Genomic DNA, 24,502 nt, shown 5'->3' on the forward strand with positions numbered 1-24,502 from the left:
TTTAACAGCTAGAAGCCAGTCTTCCAGATATGGGAATCACACTGATTCCACAGAGTTGCAGATGAGACGCAATCACTGCCATGTACCTGGTGAACAACTCTGAGGGCTGTGGTGAGACTGACAGGCATGGCGACGGTAGCAGTTGGCTCAGTCAGAAGCATAGGTATTCTGGAATCTTTGGCAACTTCCATGTGGAGGTAAGCATCCTGAAGGTCTACTGATTACATACAGTTATTTACCTGTAGATGAGGTAATATGGCTTGCACTGTGATCATCTATAATTAGGTCTTTTTATATACTAATGTAGGCTACTTGGATCTATGAGTGATCTGAGGTTCTTTGTATAAAAAATGAATCTAGAATACTCCTTGGATTCTCTCTGGTCTGATGAAACTCTTGGATATCTTTCTTTCCAGGAGAATAGTAATCTCTCTTTGCTTCTTTCCATTGGTGTGGTGGAATGTCTGAGAGATAAAGGAATAGCTGCTATGGGATCAACGAGAAAGGGAATGTGTGGCCTCCAGGTATTACTCTCCCCACCCATGTCCTGCATGATGACCACTCACACATCTAAAAAAAAGAGATAATCAGTCCCTGAGTGCTTCCAGACGTTGAGGATGCTTTCAAAAGAAAATACCTCAATCCCTGGTTCAGTTGACCATTCCTACCCTTAGGGTGTCATCCATTAAAGAAACCTCCACTGTCATGGCCTCAAGCTGAACAGCAAGCAGTCAAATGGTAGATGATGGGACTTCCTGAACCAGAGCGACCTGCAGCCCTTCTGACTCCTTTTTGTAGGCTCTTTGAGGAGTCACAAATCAAATTTCAAAGAAAACCAGCAACTCGCCTTCCTTCTCAATCTTCTGAAGCTTCTCCATAACATCTGGTCCAAACAGTAAGGACCTATTGTAAGGGACTTTAGTGAAGGATGCCCTGAAGTTGTGCACAAAATTGCAGAGATAAAGCCAGGCATGGCACCTCATGGTAATGCTTGCATCTGCTGTTCTTACTGCACCATCTGCTGTGGTATGTATCAGTCTCATAGACAGGTAAGAAACAGTGAGCACTGTGGCCACCTGAGACTCCATTTGCTTCCAAGACTTGAGAGCAGCTGGCTTTCTCAGACTCAAGAGTAGCTGGCTTTCTTAGAGAGTACAATGCTTGCTCAGCTGTCTCTTTGGATGCATGTCATGTGAGTAAGATAGTTTAATGCCCTCACTCCCCCCATTTTATCCTTTGACCACAACTCTTTGTTGAGAGAATGGACAGCAATAATGATGTCAGACAGCTATCTTTTGGTTGCTACTACTACAATAATGGAGTTAATTACCAGACCCATCCTCCGATGTTGCCTGTTCTTAGGGAGTGAAGGATTTTGTTGGGATTTCTTGGAATTGCTTCTGTAACACTTGTCTTCTGCAAGGCCCCTCCTGTTACTAGATACTTTCTGAAGTCAGTGGCAGGGTTGGGGGGGAATGGGGCTGGTGGAACCACCCAGTGGTACAGGAGGCAGACCTGAAGATTTCAAAAGCAACTTGTCTGGGGAAGGAGGATCTCAAGTGTATCAATTTGAGGATCTCACCAAACTTGGCATCTTCTGGAGAGGACTGTGGGGAATCTTTCACTTCATCCAAGTTAGAGGTAGGTGTGAGGGACTTCTGTGGGGAGTTAATGTATCTTCATTTGCACGATCACTTTCTGGGCGGATCCAGTGGGGAACCACTCGAATCCCAAGATGACTCTGTAGAGGCCTCCTAAGGAGGCTGGGAAAATTCCTCAAGTCTGCTCTTCCCTTGTAAAGGATGATGAAACAATGGCAGAAGAGACTGAAGGGTGCTGAGTGATGCAGATAAACAAAATTCAGTGTTATGGAATCCATTCCAGTCAGAGTCAATCTGACAGGCTCTGGAACAGACAATGTCTACAAAGCGACTGATTCCAAAACATGGACCAGCAAATGTGTGCGTTTGAAGGGTGTATTGGGCCAACATGATCTGCCCTAAAGACACGTGAGGGAAATAGCGAGCCAACCCAATAAGGGGGATGGGATGACATCCATCTCAATTTGTGCCTTCATGAAGGTCTTCATCATCCTGTTCTAATCTAGTTCTGAGACACTCCAGAAGGATCTAGCAGACCTGATGGAGGATGTAGATGGCAGGTGAGAGGATATTTACCTGGTGAGTGGACACTAGCCATCCTCTTTGAATATCTGTTGGAGACTATTACATTCTCTGTGCAGGACGCGCCAGTCACTAGATAATTACAGCATACCGATATCAGTATCAAAGGTTGTTCTGGAAGATCTATATGAATAGTTTTTAATAAAAGGGGATTTACTGGACTCCTCAGGTTTCCTTTTACCTTCTTCCCCTCTCTTTTCAGATACTTCTTAATAGATCTCCTAAGTTTTGGCTCTTTGTGTGCATGTCCTCTTTAAAAATGTAAAAGCAGGAATTCATCCTTTTAGAGTTAACTTATTTTACATTGCTGAAGGGAATCAGGATAACAGCCATTGTATATGTCACAATCCACCTGTAGATGATCTGGTTCCAGACGTAGCCATTTGAAATGTAGGGACCCGTTAGATCGAGTGCTGAAATACAGAGACAATGCCCAAAAGATCAGACTTCCAGATACCAAGTCCAAGATCCCATTTCACTGATTACTCCCTTTTCTCTGAGGTAATAGTGATTTCTGAGTTGATATGCATATGTTTAGGCAGTGTGGGGGGCTTGACCCCCACATGGAAGATGCAGGGGAGCTTGCCCCCCCCCCCAAGAAGAAGTGTAAAGGAGAATAGCGAATTTTGAAATTTGCTCTTCTCCTGTGTTTTTGGCTGATCAACACTCAGCATTTTTTTTGTGACAACATTTCAATAAGGAGCCATTCCAGACATAACACCTAAAGGTCATAGGTGTCCTGGGGTGGAATCCTGTAGCTGCATTTGACACACCTCTTGAAGACCATATCACTGGTCAAATAAAGAAATGCACTGTACAGTACCTAAACCCAATAAGGACACTAACTACAGAGCTTTAAAATTAAAACACTAGAAAACTCAAATACACAACAAAACTGTATACTACACTGCCATAAACTGTTATAAAATTGTTTTATATAACTCCAACTGCGGGAAAGCCATAGAGAGACTGTCTGATTGAGAAAACTTAAAAAAAAATCCCACAAAAACAGAATATTTTACCAAAGAAAAAAGGCCAAAAGAAGCAACAAGGCTACTGCTCCTGTCACTGAGTGGAAAGGAACAGAGCAAGAAATAAGATAGATACATATATACAATGGATATAAAAAGTGTACACACCCCTGTTAAAATGGCAGGTTTTTCCGATATACAAAAATGGGACCACGATAAATCACTTCAAAACTTTTCCCACCTTTAATGTGACCTATAACCTGTACAATTCAATTGAAAAACAAATCTGTTAGGTGAAAATAATATAAAAATAAAAAACGTACAATAAGCTGGCTGCATAAGTGTGCACCCCCTTAAACTAATACACTACCGAAACACCTTTTGATCTAATTACAGCATTCAACCTTCTTGGGTAGGCGTCTATCAGCATGGCACATCTTGATTTGGCAATATTTGCCCACTCTTCCTTGTAAAAGCACTCCAAATCTGTCAGATTGCAAGGACATCGCTTGCGCACAGCCCTTTCAAGGTCACCCCAGAGATTTTCTATTGGATTTGGGTCTGGGCTCTGGCTGGGCCATTCCAAAACTTTAATTTTCTTCTGGTGAAGCGATTCTTTTGTTGATTTGGGTGTATGCTTGGGGTCATTGTCGTGTTGAAAGTTGAAATTCCTCTTCATCTTCAGCTTTCCAGCAAACACCTGATGGTTTTGGGCCAAATGTGACCGGTATTTGGAACTGTTCATAATTCCCTCCACTTCGACTAAAGCCGCAGTTCCTGCTGAAGAAAAGCAACCCCAAAGCATGATACTGCCACCACCATGCTTCACTGTGGGGATGGTGTTCTTTTGGTGAAGTGAGGTGTTGTTTTTGCTCCAAATGTACCTTTTGGAATTGTGACCAGAAAGTTCAACATTGATGTCATCAGACCATAAAACATTTTACCACATGTTTTGGGAGACGATGCATTGCTTTGCAAATTTTAGCCGGGCCTGGAGGCTTCTATCTTGCAACCCTACCCCACAGTCCAGACATATGGAGAATACGAGAGGTTGTTGTCACATGTAGTAGACAACCAGTACTTGCCAGAAATTCCTGCAGCTCCTTCAGTGTTGCTGTAAGTCTCTAGGTAGCCTCCCTGACTAGTTTTCGTCTTTTCTTTTCATCAATTTTGAAGGGACGTCCAGTTCTTTGCTATGTCATTATTGTCCCATATCTTCTCCACTTTTTGATGACTTTCTTCACTGTATTCCACGGTATCTCCAATGCTGTGGAACCATGGCTTTTGCTGTAGCAGGCAACTAAGTAAATCCTACTAGGACAGCTGAACTTTATTTGGAGTTGTGAAGATTGGGGAAAGATGGGCAAAGGCTGCCAGCCTAGTCAAATAGAATTTGATACACAATTCTATCATTTGTAAATATGAATGTAAAATACAGGCTTGTGTTCTTAAATGAAAACACTGTAAAATGGGAACTTCAAAATTGTAGCAACATTGCCATCTGCTGTAAGGAAACTAAGCCAAGCATTTCATCCGTTTTTTTGAAGTTAGAATTATGTCTTGTATACCCTTTTGATCTAAATAGTGGTAACGAAGAGGCTAACTGAACACATTCTTTCTATTGTCTTAATTTAAGGAATAATTACTAGAGTGTACATGTGAAATGTCTTTTATTGTCGTAGTTTCCTGAGCAGGTGCTAGATTGTTAAATAATGTAGCCTTTTGGCCTGAGAACTAGACTAAGTGTCAAAATAATGTAGTGTATACAGGGAAAACTTAAGTGTCAAAATGATGTAATCTGGGAGGGCCCAGCAGAAATGTGTTAGTGATTTTAAAAACTATTGTTGAGAGACTAAGCATTTTGATCTTGATATCCAACTCTCAGCACTGCCTTATGCTCTGTTTATGTAAGTAGTATCTTAGAAGTATGTGTTCTTGTAGTAATAGCTAGGAACTTATAAGAAAGTTAGACTAAGTGTTTTCCTGTTATATCAGAACTGTCCTACTGTATTGTTTTAAGCTTCTGTGTGATCTCTGAACTCTTGAATGGCGATGTGATGAAGTAGTATTGTCTTGTGTTTTTAATTATTTTTTTATTAAATATTTTAAAACATTTTACCTGTGGCTGGTTTGTGTAGAGCAGTAAGCTCTAGAGTACACTGCATATTTATAGAGTTTATTGTACAATTCTAATAAGCCTTAGATTGATTAGTCACATTACCAATTGGATAATAATATTGCACAGTAATAAATGGACACCCTTTTAAGGGCTTTTGGGTAGCTGATAAGTATTAGCTGGTGGTGGCAGAAATTACTGCTGTATAGTCTGGGTAAAGGGGCACAGCTGGAGAATCTGTGTCAGCCTTTCCCGGGAGTGTCTGTGAAGTTGTATAAATACTTATCTCAAAGTGTGTGTGGTGTGTCAGCTACTTGGGCAGGGACACGAAGCACTGGTGGGACAGAGAGGGTCTAGAGGTTAGCTTGCCATCTATGTTGAGATCTGGACCCTATAGCTGTGCCAGTCGGGAGTCTTACTGGTGACCTCGGGAGCAAGGGAGCAACCAGCCCCAGAATGACTGTGATCTCTGTGTGCACTTAAGGAAAATTGTACTTCACTGTGTGTATTTATCCTTTCCTCTTATATAAGACACCCTCTCTGGTGTTAGTGGTAAGGATTGAGGCTCCTTGACTGCTGGGCCAGGGCATGGCCGTCACAGGGGCTAATCAGAGTCTCTTTATCTGATGGCAGGTGTGTACCCAAGAAGACTGAATGCTGTAATTAAATCAAAAAGGTGCTTCAACAAAGTATTAAAGGGTGTGGACACTTATGCAACCAGCGCTTTATATGTTTTTTATTTTTTATATTTTTTCCTCTAACAGATTTGTTTGCTTTTCAATTGAATTGTACACAAAATGATTTATTGTGGTCTATTTTTTTTATATCACAAAATCCTGGCATTTTAACAGGGGTGTGTACACTTTTTATATCCAGTGTGTGTGTGTGTGTGTGTGTGTGTGTGTGTGTGTGTGTGTAGATATATATATATATATATATATATATCCATACACACACACATATATATATATATATATATATATATATATATATATTAGAGAGAGATAGACACACACACACACACACACACACACACATATACAGACACACATTTTATTAGATATGTGTTTGTATGTACATATATATATATATATATATATATATATATATATATATATATGTGTGTGTGTGTATATATATATATATATATATATATATATATATATATATATATATATATATATATGTATATATATATATATATCTAAATATATATATATACATATATATATATATATATATATATATACACACATATATATATATATATATATATATATATACACACATACACACACAAAGGTTCACTTCTAAATCTCGAAAGTTCAAAATCTCGAAAGCTCAAAATACTGAAAAAGTACAGTTTTGTACCTACCATAAATGTAGATGTTCGAAGATCCACATTGCTGCAGTCCTTACTTATGGGTAGTCCGCTGTCCTCGGTCGGCCCGAATACCAAAGTATTAGGCTGACGTCGGTCATGGTCGCCTAGATCTGACATCAGAGCGTCAGGGTATAAAGGCGCATGACCGACGTCATATCCTCAGTCTTTTCTTGCCCCAGATGTCAGAAGGCCAAACCAGAAAGGCCACAGCCAAAAACAGAATACCTCCCAAAAACATGCCCAACAACAACCATCACCTAAAGCATAGCACCATGTCAAACTACAGTGGGGAAGGAGGGAGGTAAATTGGACTGCAGCAATGTGGATCTTGAACATCTACATTTATGGTAGGTACAAAACTGTACTATGTTCTTCATCTCACATTGCTGCAGTCCTTACTTATGGGTAGAATCCCAAAGCAACGGGAAAGGGAGGTTGGTAAAAATCATAAAGCATTAGGAGCTGCCAAAATGCCCTGTAAAATTGCAGTGGCAAATCCAGCCCTAGATTTAGAATAAAGAGGAAGGTGGTAATGTTTAGAAAAAGTATGCACTGAACTCCAAGTAGCTGCCTCCAAAATGTCCTTTGTAGCTACCCCCCTTAGAAAGGCCGTAGAAGTAGCAGTAGCCCTAGTGGAATGAGGCCTGATTCCAGCAGGAATCTCCTTACCATGATGGGAATAACAGAAAGAAATACAAAACGCAATCCATTTAGAAATAGTTTGTTTTGAAACAGGTTTACCCTGTGAACCCAAAGCAAAAGAAACAAACAACTGCTGAGACTGTCTGAACTCCTTGGTTCTGCTCAAATAATAACGCAACTGCCTGTGAATATCCAAAGTATGCAAAATTTTCTCCCTTTATTTTGGGGTTTGCATAAAAAGTAGGCAAATGAATAGTTTGGTTTAAGGCCACACTAGAAACCACTTTAGGCATAAAGGAAGGATTAGTACGCAAAGATACCCTATCCTTATGAAAAATCAGGAAAGGCTCCACTGCCATGAGGGCCTGTAATTCAGAAACCCTTCTTGCAGAGGTAATGGCCAACAAAAAAGCAGTTTTCCATGACAAACACTTCAACTCGGCAGTAGCTGCAGGCTCAAAAGGTTGTAGAGTAAGTTTTTCCAACACAAAATTGAGATCCCAAGCAGGAGTAGGAGTTCTACGTGGGGGTCTTATATTCTTTGCCCCTCTAAGAAATTGCTTAAACAAAGGATGAGAGAATAAAGGAGGGTCACAATCATAGTGAGCAGAAATGGCTGCAGCATGGACCTTTATCGAGGAGAAAGACAAACCCTTGTCCAATAACTCAGTAAGATATTGAAGAGCAACACTTAAATCAGGTTTGGAGACATCAAAGTCCTTTCCTTTGCTCCAAATAAAAAATCTCCTCCATTTATCAGCGTAAACTTTCCTGGTACTAGGCCTCCTGGCCTCCAAAATAACATTCAAAACTTGTTGTGGAAGCTGAAACCCTCCAGAGTCTAAAATAGAATATGCCAGGCTGTTAGATGCAGAGACTGAATCTTGACATTGAGGAAGTGATTGTCCTCTTGTGACAAAAGGTGCGGAATCAAAGGCCGAGGCCATGGAGGTTCTCATACTAAACTCCTCAGTAGTGGGTACCAGTGTTGTCGAGGCCAATCCGGCGCTATCAAAATCATGGTTGGCTTGTCTTGTCTGGCCTTCAAAAGTACCTTGGGAAGAAGAGGCAGAGGTGGAAAGGCATATACATGCAGATTGTTCCAACTGAATGATAGAGCGTCCACCTTCCAAGCTGTGTGATGAAACATTTTTGTGCAAAACTTTGGCAACTGGTAATTTAGTGGAGAAGCGAACAGATCTATGTCTGGAGTTCCCCATAACACTGTCAACTTTTGAAATACATGAGGATCCAATTTCCACTCGTGAGGATCCACTATTTGTCTGCTCAACACATCTGCTAAGGAGTTCTGTGCTCCTGGTAGAAACCTTGCCTGAAGATTGAGGTGTAGATTGAGAGCAGTTTCCCACAAAATCATCGCTTGCCTGCAAAGAGGGTAAGAATGGGTTCCCCCTTGCTTGTTGATGTACCACATGACAGTAGTGTTGTCTGTTTGAATCAACACCTGCCCTGGGTGAAGTAAGTCTTTGAAAGCCATCAATGCAAACTGGACTGCTAACATTTCCTTCAAGTTGATATGCAAATGTTGGAGTTTGACAGGCCACGTGTTTTGCACCCATTTTCCATTGAGGTGTGCTCCCAAGCCTTGTCCGAGGCATCTGTCGTTAGAATCTGACTCGCCTCTGGCGGGTCACAGAGAGTCCCTTGTTTAGGTGACATTCCTGAGCCCACCACAAAACTCCTTCTGAATGCAAGGTATTATCTGAATGACAGTGTCTAGATCTTGGCAGTGCTGTGTCCATACATTTTTGAGATACCATTGAAGCTTCCTCATATGCAATTTGGCATTGGGAAGCACCAGAATACAAGATGCCATGAACCCCAAGGCTTGAAGGACTGTCCTTGCAGTCAGCCTGGACCGTAGAGACATTTGATGGAAATAAAGAGAAAAGCTTCTTTGTTTGTCCGGGGTCAAAAAAGCCATCTGGGAAGCTGTATTCAGTCTCACACCCAGAAAGCACATGTCCTGAGAGGGTACTAGACTGGACTTTGTTTCGTTCACAGAATACCCTAGGCATCTTAACACTGCCATCACATAGTGTAGATGATGAAGAAGTTCGTCCTTTTCTTGTGCAATAATCAGGCAATCGTCCAAATAAGGATAAATCTGTATTCCTCGTAGTCTGAAAAAGGCTATCACTGGAGCCAGAACCTTTGTGAACACTCTGGGCGCAGTAGATAAGCCAAAGGCAATGCAGAGAACTGATAATGTAAATTTCCAGCCCGAAAACGCAGGTACCTCCTGCAACTGGGCCTGATAGGAACATGAAGGTAAGCCTCTTTGAGATCCAGAGTAACCATCCAGTGATCTTTTCCCAACAGAGGTAAAAGTTGTTGTAAAGTCAGCATCTTGAACTTTGGAATGTTCAGGTAAGTGTTGAGGATAGATAAATCCAAAATTGGTCTCCACGTGTTCCCTTTCTTTGGAACTAGAAACAGGCGAGAATAAAATCCTAGGCCCATTTCTGACAGAGGAACTGGCTGTATAGCTCCTATTTGAAGAAGTAAAGAAATTTGTTTGTGAGCCTCTATCCTTTGCCGAGGAGGGACGTCTGGCATGCCTTTGAAAGGAGGCATGGTATGGAAATAGAACTTGTAACCTCGGTTTATAATGTCCAATACCCATTTGTCCTGGGTGACTAAATGCCAATTTTGCTTGAAAAGAGCCAACTTTCCTCCCAAAGGAGCTGCCAGGCAAGAAGAATCTGGCAGCTGAAAATGCAGGTCATTGGGCCTGTTTACGAAAGGACTGGCCCCTGCCCTCACCAGCAGATTGAGCAGGCGAACTCCATTGTCTCGGCCTGAAGGTACACTGAGCTCTGCCCCTACCACGCCTAGATCTACCCCTAGACTGAGAATCAGAAAAAGGGTACGTCCACCCCTTAGTAGGCCAATTTCTACTAAACTTTGGAGGTTGTACCTGCAAAAAATCTTTAACAGTCTGCATAGACTTAGCCTTGTCTTCCATTTTCTTTAAGACTGACTCCACAGGAGGACCAAACAAAACTTCAGACTGTAAAGGGGCATCCAGAATTCTAGACTTAACATGCTCAGACAAATTCTGATCCTTAAGCCAGGCGTGCCTACGAATAACTGAACCAGTGGCAGCCACCCTAGAAGAAGCCTGTAAAGCATCAAAACCACATTGCAAAGAGTGCTTACCCACCTGTTCAGAAACATGCACTAAATCCTGCAATTCTTTACACTCTATGCCCTCTGCCAAAGACTCCACTTTAGATCTTAGCTGAGAAAGGAGGAAATTTTGATACTTCAACATATGAAACTGGCAGTTCAAAGCTCTCATTGCTAAAGTAGAAGAGGTATACACCTTCTTACCCCATCTATCCAAAGCTCTAGCTTCCTTATCCAGAGGAACCGGATTCTTAACAACAGAGGCTCTAACACCCTTAGGCCCCTGACTAATAGTTTCTGGGTCCGCCCTAGGACTCTTATACAGATATTTATGAGCCTCAGGCACCCTGTAATACCTGTCCGGTTTAACTGGGGCAGGAGGCACAGAATCTGGTTTAAGGGAAGCTTCCGAGAAAACATCTGAAACCACATCCAAAACTGGAGGTATAGCTAAGGGTCTATGCTGTGGTAAAAACAAGAACTCCCTAAGTCTCTTCCGTGAATCAGAGTAATCCTGTCCCTCCCATTTAAAATGCTCCCTCATGGAATGCAGAGTTTCTGAAAATGAAAAATCCTCTGGAGGAGAAGCAGAAGGAGTGGAATCCTCTGCATCAGAATCAGAATAAGGAGGGAAATCTTGAATGTCTTCAGCAGAAGACTCTGAATCATCTGAGGCCTGCTCCAAACTTTCCAACTCTGGCTCCATCCTGGGCCTCTTATCAGGAGGGGGCATAGAACCTCTAATTAAAGTAATCAAATCCTCTGCCATTTTAAGCATGTGCCTTTTAGGCACAGACCCTGAAGAACCAGAACTGACACCAGAGGAAGGCAAAACAGACCTGCCCTTAGAAGGAGCCTTAGAAACAGCAACAGAAGGCCTAACCACCGTAGGCATAGAAGGGAGAATAGTAACCTGAGAGGCCCCTTCAGCCTGACCTGCCTCCTGAGAGGCCACATCTTGTAAAATCAAAGTTTCCCCCTGGGACTCAACAGAAACTTCAGCCGGATCCACCTGTTCAGCTGTAGCTTCTAAAGATCCGGCGTCCGTAACGGACGAATCATCCTGCCTAGGCTTTAAAGATTTGTCTTTGCGCTTCTTAGTAGAAGCAGGCGTCGGAACATCCGACGGCATATTATAATTACACCTCTTGCCAAAGACTAACCTAGCGCAATCTAACCTCCGTTTTATAGTGCGCTTATTAAACCTAGCACAAAATCGACACCCGACTACGTCGTGCTCCGGTCCCAAACAAGGAATACAAAGCGAGTGGTAATCCCTATGCGGTATCTGTTTCCCACAAGAAATACAATTATTCACTTTTTCTGACATCCGGTAAGTAACTGAGGCAAGAAAAAACAAAAATATTCCCCAACGGGGTACTTAGCCCAACTTGGTATCGGTCTGAAACTCCGAAAACGAAAAATTTCAGAACGTCGAACGGCACTTGCAACGCTGCTTCTGCATCGGACCATGCGGCAAAAAAGACTGAGGATATGACGTCGGTCATGCGCCTTTATACCCTGACGCTCTGATGTCAGATCTAGGCGACCATGACCGACGTCAGCCTAATACTTTGGTATTCGGGCCGACCGAGGACAGCGGACTACCCATAAGTAAGGACTGCAGCAATGTGAGATGAAGAACATCATATAATATCGAAAAACAAGCAGGACACCAACACTAACTATATTGTAGCAGAAATACATACAGAAACAAAGAAAAGACTAACCATATTAGTCCACTCCAACTATAAGCAGGGGCCCCATGTGGGTGGCTGCACCCCCACACGCCCTGCTACTTAAATATATCAACGCCAAGATTGCACTTCACTACACTAAGATGAGTTATGTCGTAGTATAGTACATTAAGAGGGAACATGACTAAGGTTACAACAGGCAGTCATGAAGCATGTAAAGTACAGTTTTGTACCTACCATAAATGTAGATGTCCGAGAGGTATGCATCTGCAGTCCTAACATATGGGTTGTCCTGCCTCAGGCAGCCCTTCGGTCGGCCGGATTCCAAAGTCTGGGTCTGGCCTCGGCTGATGTCGCACTTCATCCGACGTCATAGCTGCTGTGAATTGGGTATAAAGGCATCAGCCGACGCCATTTTCCTCAGTGTTTCTTGCCCCAGATGCCAGGTGCCCTCTAGGAAGGCTAAATTTGGATAAATGCAAATGGTTCCAAACAGTAGAGAGCAAAACAATATAAGCATGTATATACATATATACAAACAAATACACCATAATAGATTCCCCCAGCTAGCTACAAGATGGGCAAATACCCTAGGAGTACCACAGAGGGGAAGGAGGGTGGGTAATCCTGACTGCAGATGCATACCTCTCGGACATCTACATTTATGGTAGGTACAAAACTGTACTATGTCCTTCAAGGATGCATCTGCAGTCCTAACATATGGGTAGAATACCATAGCCAAACTGGGGGTGGAGGCACTAAGATGATTATGGTGTAGTTAAGATCCCTTGCAAAACAGCAGTTGCAAAACCTGCTCGGGATCTGGAGTATAAAGGTAGATTATAATGCTTGGCAAATGTATGCACGGAGCTCCAAGTAGCAGCTTCTAAAATGTCTTTGGTAGCCACTCCTCGTGTGGCTGTAGCCCTTGTGGAGCGAGGTCTGATGTTTTCTGGAGTTGTCTTTCCATGAAAAGAGTAACAAAATCTAATGCAATTTCCTATCCATTTTGAGATTGTCTGTTTTGAAATTGCTTTTCCTTCCATTCCTGATGCATACGCTACCAGAAGCTGGTCAGTCTTTCTGTTGGTCTTGGTTCTGTCCAGATAGTAGCGCAATTGCCTGTGTACATCCAATGTATGTAGTAGTCTTTCCCCCCTGTTCTGTGGGTTGGGGAAAAATGTTGGCAGGTGGATTGCTTGGTTCAATGATACCCTGGAGACCACTTTTGGCATAAAAGTAGGATTAGTTCTCAAGGACACTCTATCCTGATGGAAGTTAAGGAAGGGCTGTACTGCCATTAATGCCTGTAATTCAGAAACCCTTCTAGCTGAAGTGATTGCAAGCAGGAAAGCAGTTTTCCAAGATAAGAACTGTAATTCTGCTGTTGCTGCTGGTTCGAAAGGGGGAAGTGTTAACTTTTCCAGCACAAAGTTAAGGTCCCATGTAGGCAAAGGTGGCTTCCTTGGAGGCTTTACATTTTTAATTCCTCTCAGAAACTGCCTGAGTAGAGGATGAGAGAAGACTGGAGGATCCATGTTGTATTCTGCTGAAATTGCTGATGCATGAATCTTAATGGAGGAGTAAGACAGGCCATTGTGGAAAAGCTCTGCTACGTATTCCAGGATGTTAGCTATGTTTGCTAATGATACATTTTCTCCTTTTGCTGCACTCCAAATGAGGTATCTTTTCCATTTGGCTGAATAAGTCTTCCTTGTGGAGGGTCTGCGAGCCTCCAGGATAATGTCATTAACCCTCTGAGATAAGTCTGGGTTATTTTGCTTTATGTAATATTCCAAGCAGCTAGCTGCAGTGTTTTCAAGTTTGGATGAAGGATCTTGTAGTTGTTCTGTGTTAGTAGTAAAGGAACTAGAGGTAGAGGCCATGCGTGTGTCCGAGACATACTCCTCAGTAGCGGGTACCAATGCTGCCTCGGCCAGTCTGGAGCTATCAGGATGATCCTTGGGTGATCTTCTTTGATCTTCAGTAGCACTTTGCGCATCAAAGGAAGAGGTGGGAATGCATATGCTGTCAGGTTTTCCCAACTGAAGGATAGGGAGTCCACCTTCCAAGCCAGTGGATGGTATGTCCTTGTGCAGAATTTCCTCAATTGGTGGTTGTGTGGGGATGCGAACAGGTCTATTTCTGGTAGTCCCCATTTCTTTGTAATGGTTTTGAAGATGTCTGGATGCAGCATCCATTCGTGGGCATCCGTGGTAGTTCTGCTTAAGGCGTCTGCCAGTGAATTTTCTTTTCCTGGCACAAATTTGGCCTGGAGTTGAATGTTGTGGTTCAGGGCCACATTCCACAGGTCCATTGCCATCCGGCATAGAGGATATGAGTGTGTGCCTCCCTGTTTGTTGATATACCACATGACTGTGGTGTTGTCCGTCCTTATCAGCAGATGACCTTGTTGAAGAAAAGGTCTGAATGTCAGAAGTGCCTGTTTCACTGCCAGCATCTCTTTTTGATTTATATGTAGGTTCAGCTGGTCTTGTGTCCATAGGCCTTGTATACACTTGTCCACCATGTGTGCCCCCCAGCCTAGGTCTGAGGCGTCCGTGGTGATAGTCTGGCTTGGGTGAGGTTTGTGGAAGGGCAGACCTCTGTTCCACTGACAGGCCTGAGCCCACCACAGGAATTCTTGTTTCAGGCATGGAATTATTGGAATCTGGGCTTCTAGACTGTGCTTGTGTTGAGACCATACATTCCTTAGGTACCATTGCAACTTCCTCATATGTAGCCTGGCATGTGGAATCAATATTATGCAGGATGCCATGTATCCCAGGGCTTGCAGGACTTTCCTTGCTGTAAGCTGGTTCTGCGTTGTTAATGCCATGAAATAGAGTGGTAGTTGCTTTTGCTTTTCTGCTGTGAGAAATGCCATTTGATTTGATGTGTCCAGTTCTGCACCCAAGAATGTTATCCTTTGGGATGGTACCAGCCTTGACTTTTCATGTTGACTGTGTATCCCAGGGCTTGCAGTAGTTGTATAACCTTTTCCAAATCTTTTGTTAATTTGGTCTTGTTGTCCGCTTGTATCAGGCAGTCGTCCAGGTATGGATAAATTTGAATTCCTGAAGCCTGCAATGAGCAATTACTGATGCCAGGCATTTCGTGAATACTCTGGGCAGTAGATAAGCCAAAGGGCAATGCTGAGAATTGATAATGCTCTGATCCTGCAAGAAATCTGAGGTATCTTCTGCAATCTGGTCGTATAGGGACGTGCAGGTATGCCTCCTTGGGATCTAGAGTCACCAGCCAAGACTCCTTGCCCAGCATGGGAAGAAGTTGCTGTAGGGTCAGCATTTTGAATTTTGGAACAATGAGATATGTGTTCAGAGCGGACAGGTCGAGAATAGGTCTCCATTGGTTTTCTTTCCTTGGTACCAGGAAAAGTCTGGAGTAAAATCCTTGCCCTTGTTCCATAGGCGGTACCTTTTCTACAGCTCTCATCCTTAGTAGGTGGTTGATTTGTGCTAGAGCATTTGTTTTTTGGTTTGGTGGTAGGTTTGGCATTCCTCTCTTTTTTGGTAGAGTGTGGAAGTGAAACCTGTAGCCTTTGTCTATTGTCTGTAAAATCTATTTGTCTCCTGTAATGTAATGCCAGTTTACGGAAAATAAGGCAAGCTTTCCGCCTAAGGGTGCTTGCAGTTGTTCCCTGGTAAGCGGTATCAGAGTCAAGTCATTGTGTCTGTCCTGTGGGGGTGGTCGTAGCTGAATCTCTGGCAGTACTTCTCTGGTTGTTAGGCTGCCACTGACGTCCCCTGTAGGCACCTCTGGATTGACCTCTGCCTCTTGGGCGCCTATTTCTGCCTCTCTGTGCTCTCGAGGTGTCTGGAAAGGACCAATTCTTCGAAGGCCAATTTCTACTAAACCTCGGAGGCTGGACCTGTAAGAAATCCTTGACTGTTTGGACAGATTTTGCTTTTTCTTCCACCTTCTTTAGCACTTGCTGTGCAGGGGAGCCAAACAAACTTTGTTTCTCCATGGGAGCATCTAGAAGCTTTGACTTTGCATGGTCTGGTAAGGATTGTTCTTTTAACCAGGCATGCCTTCTAATCACTGTTCCAGTCATAGCTGATCTAAAGGAAGCCTCCAGTGCATCATAGCCGCATTTTAAGGAATGATTACTGACCTGCTGAGTGTTATGTACCAAATCCTGAAGGGACTTACGGTCTATAGGTTCAGGAGAGGACAGTTTTTTTATTTAGCTGGTCTAACAAAAATTCCTGATACTGAATCATGTGGAATTGACAGTTTAAGGCCCTAGCCGAAACTTTTTTTTCTACCCCATCTCTCTAATGCTCTAGATTCTCTTTCAGAGCGAAGGGGGTTTTGGCAGAGGCAGCTGCTACAGCTTTGGGGCCCTGTGAAATGGTTTCAGGATCTGCAATAGGAGCCTTATACAAGTGAAAGTGTGTGTCCGGGACCCTGTAATATCTGTCGGGCTTGGCAGGGGCCGGGGGAAGAGAGTCAGGGGCAGTACAGGGATCATTATAAGCATCATCAACAACTGTAAGTACTGGAGGAATGGCTAAAGGCCTATGCTGTGGTAGATGTAAAAAGGTCCTTAGCCTTTTCCTTGAATCTGAAAAATCCTGGCCCTGCCATTGAAAATGCTCTCTCATAGCATGTAAGGTTTCCCCAAAAGAAAATTCCTCAGGAGGAGAGGCAGAAGGAATGGAGTCTTCTGCATCAGAATCCTCATAAGGAGAATATGGGCCTTCTGGAGGACCTGAGTTTTCTGAATCATCCGAGGAATAGTCTGTAGAAACAGGATCCGGGGCTCTGCTCTAGGCCTCTTCTCTGGAGGGGGTTGAGAGGCCCTGTCTGGGTGAGGTTGGGATCCCCTGATCAAAGAAATGAGATCCTCAGCCAAGCTGAGCATTTGGGAACTGGAGGTAGGCGTGTGTGAGGGGGTTTTAGCAGGCAAGGCCTTAGAAGATTTAGCTGCTTTAGCCCTAGAAAAAGCCTTGATAGACATAGATGCAGGGGGCCTAGCAGCTCCACGTGCAGGAGTAGATATGTCTAAAGGAATAGTATCTGATAAATCCTGGGAGCCTGCTACAGCAGGGGTAACTTCAGTAGCGGATTCAGCCATGCTGTGTGAGGTCTCGGCTATCGGAGGCAAGCTTTCGGCCGAAGGAAGAACCGAGGACTCGGTTTCGGCCGAAACCGAGACACTCGCGGTTGGCTTAACCATGGTTTCGGCTGAAACCGCGGACCACGAGTGTCGGTCCTTTTCCTTACGCTTTTTAGCTAATTGTGAAGTCGGGGTCTCCGACGGCATTTTGTAAGCAAAAGCGGGACCAAAAAACTCCTCTGCAAACTCCGACCGACGTCTAAGTGTCCGTCGGTTGAAGGAAGCACAGGCTAGACAAGCTGATACGTCGTGGTCTGGGCCTAAGCAAGGAAGGCAGTAAGAGTGGAAATCCTTATGAGGTATTTGTTTCCCACAAGTTAAACAATTATTTACTTTTTCTGACATCGGCTGAGGCAAGAAAGAGTCCCCAACGGGGTACTTAGCTTTTTAGAAGTCTTCGGTAGTAGAAATCTCTGGATCTGACCGACCGGCACTTGCGAACAGCTTCTGCTTCGGGCACTGCGCGGCAAGAAAGACTGAGGAAAATGGCGTCGGCTGATGCCTTTATACCCAATTCACAGCAGCTATGACATCGGGTGAAGTGCGACATCAGCCGAGGCCAGACCCAGACTTTGGAATCCGGCCGACCGAAGGGCTGCCTGAGGCAGGACAACCCATATGTTAGGACTGCAGATGCATCCTTGAAGAACATCGGTATGTTTGCCATTTTCTTCTGTGAAGTGCGATCTCAGAGTTGGTATATATTAAGTAGCAGGGGGGTGTGGAGGGCACAGAAGAGTAATATGTTTCCATAGGTTCCATAGGTTCCATAGGTTCATAGCTTGTATGTATTTCTGTTGCAATATAGTAAGTGTTGATGTCCTGTATGTTTTTCGATATTATGAGCTTGTTTTTTTTTTTTTTTTTTGCAGAGTGGAATAACAATAATAACAATAATGAAGAATGGTATTGCTAGAAAAGGGTAAGCTAATAAGACAGACAGCTTAATGCAGTGGAAGTAAAATTTATTTCTAGTGCTGAAGAAATTTACCATGAACTACTTGAGTGGCAAACAAGACTCAAGGGCAGGGAAGTGAAAAGGTTCATTATGGAAGGAGTTCAAAATTTGGTGCTTGGAAAAGCAATTAAACTACTGCATCACGGGTTTGAAGCAGACAGACAGGATGATACAGGATACATTTTTTTTGGGGGGGGGGCAAACCTTCCTACACCCCCCCATATCCTAAGTAAACTAACCTTAATATCAGTCAACAGCGGGGTAAAGAAAAAAACACCTTATCCTACTCAGCAGTGGAGTAAAAGAAAAAACTGTTAACCCCCCCCCCCCCCAAAAAAAAAGCAATTCAAAATCAGTTGATGAAATGCATTTCTACAAAATGCATGGCAACCTTAAAAGTCTAGACTGATAAATTGAAGCTCATTTTAAATCAAACCTCCTTTGGAATAACTTACTAAAACTTCAAGGGAATCTCAACACTTGCAGTTAAGGAAAGTAGTAATACTTCAAGAAGCACTGAATAATAGTCTGAGATAAGCAGGTAGTTTTATTTGCTGTGTTCACAAAAAGTCTATTCCTCTTCCAAGGTCAGTATGGGAATAGTGTAGGAATCAAATGTTTCTTTATTTCCTCATTCACAGGTAATGTTTTTTTGTGTGATACAGCTTTTTTATATCTATTAATTGCTTGACCACCCTGATGAAACTTTGCCTCTCTGTTTCTCTGTACTTAATTAAATCCTAATGTTCTTCAAATATCCACTCAAGGATATCTGATCTCAAAGTCTGTGGTATCAGAAACAACCATTATGTTCTGAAAAAAAAAATCATTCTTCAGAAGTCAAACTACCAGGAAATGGTATTACACCTGCACTTTTACGTCATCTGGCTCTAGGTCAATCTGAAGCTTTACCTGGTCATCAAATGCCTGTAGTTGTTCTGCTACAGTCCGTCCTTTGCAGCATTTCAGGGATGCCTTCCCATGGCAGTTGCTATCCAAACTTTAACATATGAAGGAGTATCCATCTCTTTCAATGTGTTTCTCAGAGGATTTCAGGACAAGGCGTCTGCCTTGACAAAACATTTGCCTGCAGCATACTATGCTGTTACCCTGAACCTCACAAGTCACATCAGAAGTCATTATCAATGCAAAGGTATATTGCCCATGTCCTTGTTAATTTATGAAGAAATAAGGAACATGAGGTCAGTCACCAACATAAAACTCTCCATGCCACAGAAATAATGCCCTCACAAGCTGAAACGCATGAAAAATACCACAGCTGCTGCTAGGCTGGTTGGTTTCATTAGCAATGCCCTCCATTTTGGCACTCCCATGCAAAAAAACAAAAAAAAGGCCTCTCAGAACCATGTGCATGTATCCATGATGGTTCTTTGCTCACACCCTGCTAAAGTGTAACAAGTATTAAAACTAGACATGCTCAACAAAAAGTATCTACAAATCAAGTGATATTACCTTCAGTATTTAATTTTAATTTTACTTTGTTTTGTGAACAGGCACTAAAATATATTGGCCAGGATGCAAAGAAAGCAGCACTACAGCACAAATTACCCTCCACCATTGAGCCAATCTGTGCAACAGTGCAAAGTACTGAATGACAGTCACCCAAATTCCCTAAAGGACAAACACTCATTACACAGGAATTTGCAGGACTGTACATTGCTACACTACGCATTTCTGGTACCCTTGATAAGTATAAGCAAGGGCTTGGGAGGTGAAAGATTTACAACCAGGGGCCTGGGAGATAAGCCATTTAAAGGCTGCCTATGTCCAGTAGAGACATAGGTGCCAAACCAGGGACGAATTTCCGGTTCCCCATCCAATTGTCCAAGTTGACTTGAATTGGGTTAGGGAGGAACTCTGTTTCACATGGATGGTGAGCCTGTTCCAGAGAAGGGCTAGTCTCTGGGATACACACCCATCTCTCCAGCAGGTTCTATTTATAACACAGGCATGGCTTAAGTCTTTGGAATGGGTAATTCCAGTGCTGTTTGCATACAGATATGCAGGAGGACCATCACAGTGGGGCCTGAAAATGCCTTGTATGCCAGGCACAGATCTCCCCTCCACAGTCTGTATGCAAAAAAATACAGGGATAGGACCTTGAGGTGTTCTGGATAGGACATGTTGTTTACACCCTGCATTCTTTTAGTGAGGAACCTCTGTGGACGTTCCAGTTGTTGGATATGCCTGGTTAGGTACATACCAAATGGGGCACTGTACTCGATAGGTCTGATGAATGGTAAATACAGTGGAACAATGACTTCTTTGGACCTAGATGCCATACCTTTGTTTATAAGTTGCACAACATAGAATGAATTCTTCTGTAGACATGTGATGGTCAAAGGCTAGATTACTATCTGTGTGTGTCCCAAAGTCCATGACTACTGGGTCAGCTCTTAGGTATGTGTTGTCAAGATGATAGTTTCCAGGGGTGGATGACTTTTTGAAGGATACTACATGGACCAGTTGTTTGTCTGTGTCAGCCTTTCCTGGAGAACATCTGTGTCTGTGGGCAATTCAATGATGGCTCCTAACTGCAATCATCTGCAAATGTAGCCAGGCAGAGGCCACTGACATTGGACTTGACTTCACAGGAGTAAATGCCAAAAAGGAATGGTCCCAGGACCGACACCTGAGGGACTCCAATTGTGACTGGCCTCTTTGTAGAGGTCCACTCCCCAGTTTTAACTTCCTAGGTCCTGAATGTGAGCCAGATTGCTATCTACTGAATGACATGAGGGTTTGTACCTAACCTCTTAAGTTTGTCAACAATGCCCAAGTCGGGGATTGTGTCAAGCGCCTTGGCCAGGCCAAACAGGCAGTGTGAACCATTCTGCCCTCATCCACTGCTTTGGTGACGTTCTCAAAGAAGTCCACCAGGTTGAGTAGGCATGACCTGCTCTTGAAGAAACCAAACTGGGTTGGGTCCAGTGGCTTGAGGTTTCCTATGTCATTATTGATAATTTCCACGATGATTCTTTCCATAGCTTTGCATACGAGACTAGTTAGACTTATGGGTCTGTAGTTGGTTCACTTTTATGCAGAGGGATGACTGCTGCTGTTCTCCATTCATGAGGAATGAAGCCTGTTTGGAGGCTACAATTAAACAGCGATTCCAGACGGCCTGATAGATCATGGTTCGTGCTATGCAGAAGGTATCCTGGGATACTGTCTGAGCCCACTGATGCAGTGTTCTTGACTTTAGAGAGAGCAGTACGAACCTGTTCCCTGGTGACAGCAGGGGGAGTTATATCTGATGGAATTTCCTAAGACAAGGTTGATGGGGAGAAAGGGGGTTGGAGCTGAATTTGTCAGCCAATAGGTTTGCTATATTTTCTGGCTCAGTATAGGTGGTTCCATTTAAAATGAGCTCTGCACACAATTTTGTATTGTCTTTGAGGTTGCAGACATAGCTAAAGAATGCCTTGTGGTTGTCCTTGGCCTGGGAGGCCAAATTTACTCAGTTTTGGCTTTGGTAGACTTTATTTGTCCTCCAAGTTGTTTATTTACTTTGATGAAAGTGCTTGTATCCTGCTGGGTGCTGCACCTCCTAATTTTTGCCATGATTTTCTTCCTTCTGTTATACATGTGTGGTTCTGGAGTCTATGCATTCCGAACTACACAACTGCCATACATAGGCAGTGTACTGGTACAGACACTTATATAAACCTCACTCGTGGCTTATCACATTTGCATATGGTACTCCAAACCTCACCACCTACATTATACAGTGATGATCCTAGGCAGCAGAGAGTAGATCTATGAATGGTCTTGTTAATTATGCAAAACAGACTACACTCATCTTGCACATTCCAAAAATGTCTATGGATACCACTATTCTTCGATGACAAATAAGTGCACAAAGATAGCAGAAAGGTTCTCTGGATATGAAAGTTGATCTGCACCTGAAAATTAAAGAAATAAAACCCTCAAAATAAGTGGTTTTTCACAAGTAGGGACAGTTGGCTTTTCAAAAAAATTACTCTCTGTTTAACCAAGTTCTTCTGGTGTAATACTACCTCGTGAAGTGGCTTTACATCACAGTAAGTTATATGTCTTTCCAAATCCAAAGGGCAGGTGCGACAGATGAAAAAGCAGACAGAAAATTCTCTGCTTTCCTTCCTTCTCTTTATATATGTGTGTGGTTTGACTAAACCACATACACAGACAGGCATCCTAAAGTCATATTTTTATCATTCAATATTTGCTTTGCTACCTTACTTTTCTTACATCTCTTGCCACATTTTGTACACATCTCACAAGGCATAATTATACCAAACTACCATCTGTTTCATTCTATAGCTGTGACCTTTTGGAACTACTCATTATTTTGTTATGTTTCCACACCATGAAAGTATCCAGCAACAAGTAAACAGTGTGCTTGCTTCTATGGCTAAACAGAACATTATAAACTCTAATAAACTTTGCATGAACTCCTTACCTTTAGCACCAAAGGAGCATACAGCATGTCCTCCAGAGTAAGATAAAAACACTTGTTAAGATACTCATTTGAAAAATCTTTCAGTAGCTGGATGTTATAAAGATGGTCTCCAATGGAGGTAACTTCCTTTAAACAGATATCTGCAAGTGTTAAACAAAGATTTTTTTTTTATTTTAATTCTGGCTCCAATGTAAATGCAAAGAAATGGTTTCACAACTCTTGTTATCTATCACATATTAAAAAACAAAGCTTTTAGCAGTTCTTCAGTTTTTGGAGGTCAGACTTGAATTTTCGGAATACAAATTTCACATTTTGCAAACTGAATGTTACCTACAAGATTAGTTAGTGAATGACCATTGTAATATAAAAATGCAGGAGACATCTCATTTGTAGACAGACTAAAAGGTGACAGTTTGTGAGTCAGTATTCTAATTTCTAAAAGGGCTAAATCTGCTTGTGTTAAAAATAAAAATGCATCAGAAATTATCAGCCCCTCTCCACAGTTTAAATACATATTCTTTAATTATATCAGAAAAACTAAAAGGAAAAATTGTGACTATAACATGTTTTTAGTATGCAATGAGGTGGTCACCCCTTCACAGCATGTAGCAATTGTTCCTTCTGAAAAAATTGTACAAACTTCGTATTAAGCAAAGAAATAACTCACAGTGCAACAGACACAAGTGGTATTACAGGGTATATATTACTTTGTCGAACTCTTGATTTATTGAATACCTAATCATCAAACCTTAATTGTTGATCTACCGATTCACCGAACGGCCTAATCATCGAAGTGGAATTCATCGAAAGACTTTGCCAAAGCCACGAAAGGTAAACTTTTTTTACGTTTTTTGCAAGGGGGCTCTAATCCCCACACCCCCTACAATGAGGTAATGGATAAATTATGGCCAGTCAGCATGCCAATCACACAATGTTTTTTTCAGGATGGCCAAGTAAAAACTTTTGATGAATTCCACTTAGATGATTAGGTTGTTCGCTGAATAGCTATTTCGACAATTAGGTATTCGATAAATTAAGAGTTCAACAACGTGATATAGACCCATTTACTAACAGTCTGTTCCCAGCTGGAAAAAAGATAGCTACTGCAGCTGGATCTAACCTAGGACGAGAAAACAAAAATTAGTTTGAGGTATTTTATACATGCATCTATCTGCCTTTTTTGGAAACTGAAGGTTGAGAGTCAAGATTACTTATTACAAGCAGCATTAAACACATTTTCCAAGGTTGGCAAGATGGGAGAGATATGTACAGAATAAGGTATATCCACTTGTGACACACAAAATCTCCTTATTTCAGCGGGAAAAATCCAACTGCTCCCACAAAAATATCTCATTCATCCAGTACACAGTCAGAAGAAAATTCCTCGAAAGGAGGTGGAGATGACCAAGTTTCCTCGGTACCACAGTTATGGGCTTGGGAATCTACAGGAGAAAAAGCCCTGTCTCCGTCCATATCAGAATCCACTAACAGATTTTCCTCGGGAATTTCTTTAGTGACACTGCCCTCAGGTAAGGATTTCTGAAAGCCACAACTAACAGCCTACAGTAACTGCCTGGCTAAGGTAAGAAAATTGTTTTTTTAACAGACACCATTGTCTTCATGTGTACAATATCTAACTTTGTTTTTTTCTTTGCAGGTAATACCCTGACCAAAGACTGACTACGAAATTGCAATTCATCTCTATCAAGTGATTTCCTTCCTCGGTTACTCTGAGAAGCATCCCTTGTAGTATCTCCCAGGCCAAAAGAAGAAGATGGTTCTCCCACGAC

At 42.5% G+C, this 24,502-nt stretch overlaps 1 protein-coding gene across 10 annotated transcripts in view; it reads right to left on the minus strand.

Annotated features, from left to right (window-relative positions):
- CAMSAP1 (calmodulin regulated spectrin associated protein 1) overlaps positions 1-24,502 on the minus strand; it is a 1,635,252-nt gene that overhangs the window by 685,731 nt on the left and 925,019 nt on the right. For all 10 annotated transcript variants that reach the window (XM_044057912.1, XM_044057905.1, XM_044057911.1 and 7 more), the window contains one exon: positions 22,713-22,852. In XM_044057912.1, coding sequence (XP_043913847.1) covers positions 22,713-22,852 — 140 coding nt within the window. The remainder of the gene's footprint in view (positions 1-22,712; positions 22,853-24,502) is intronic.

Source organism: Protopterus annectens, chromosome 16.part0 (genome assembly GCF_019279795.1).
Source record: "Protopterus annectens isolate FY-2018-M chromosome 16.part0, PAN1.0, whole genome shotgun sequence".
Taxonomy (NCBI): Eukaryota; Metazoa; Chordata; order Ceratodontiformes; family Protopteridae; genus Protopterus; species Protopterus annectens.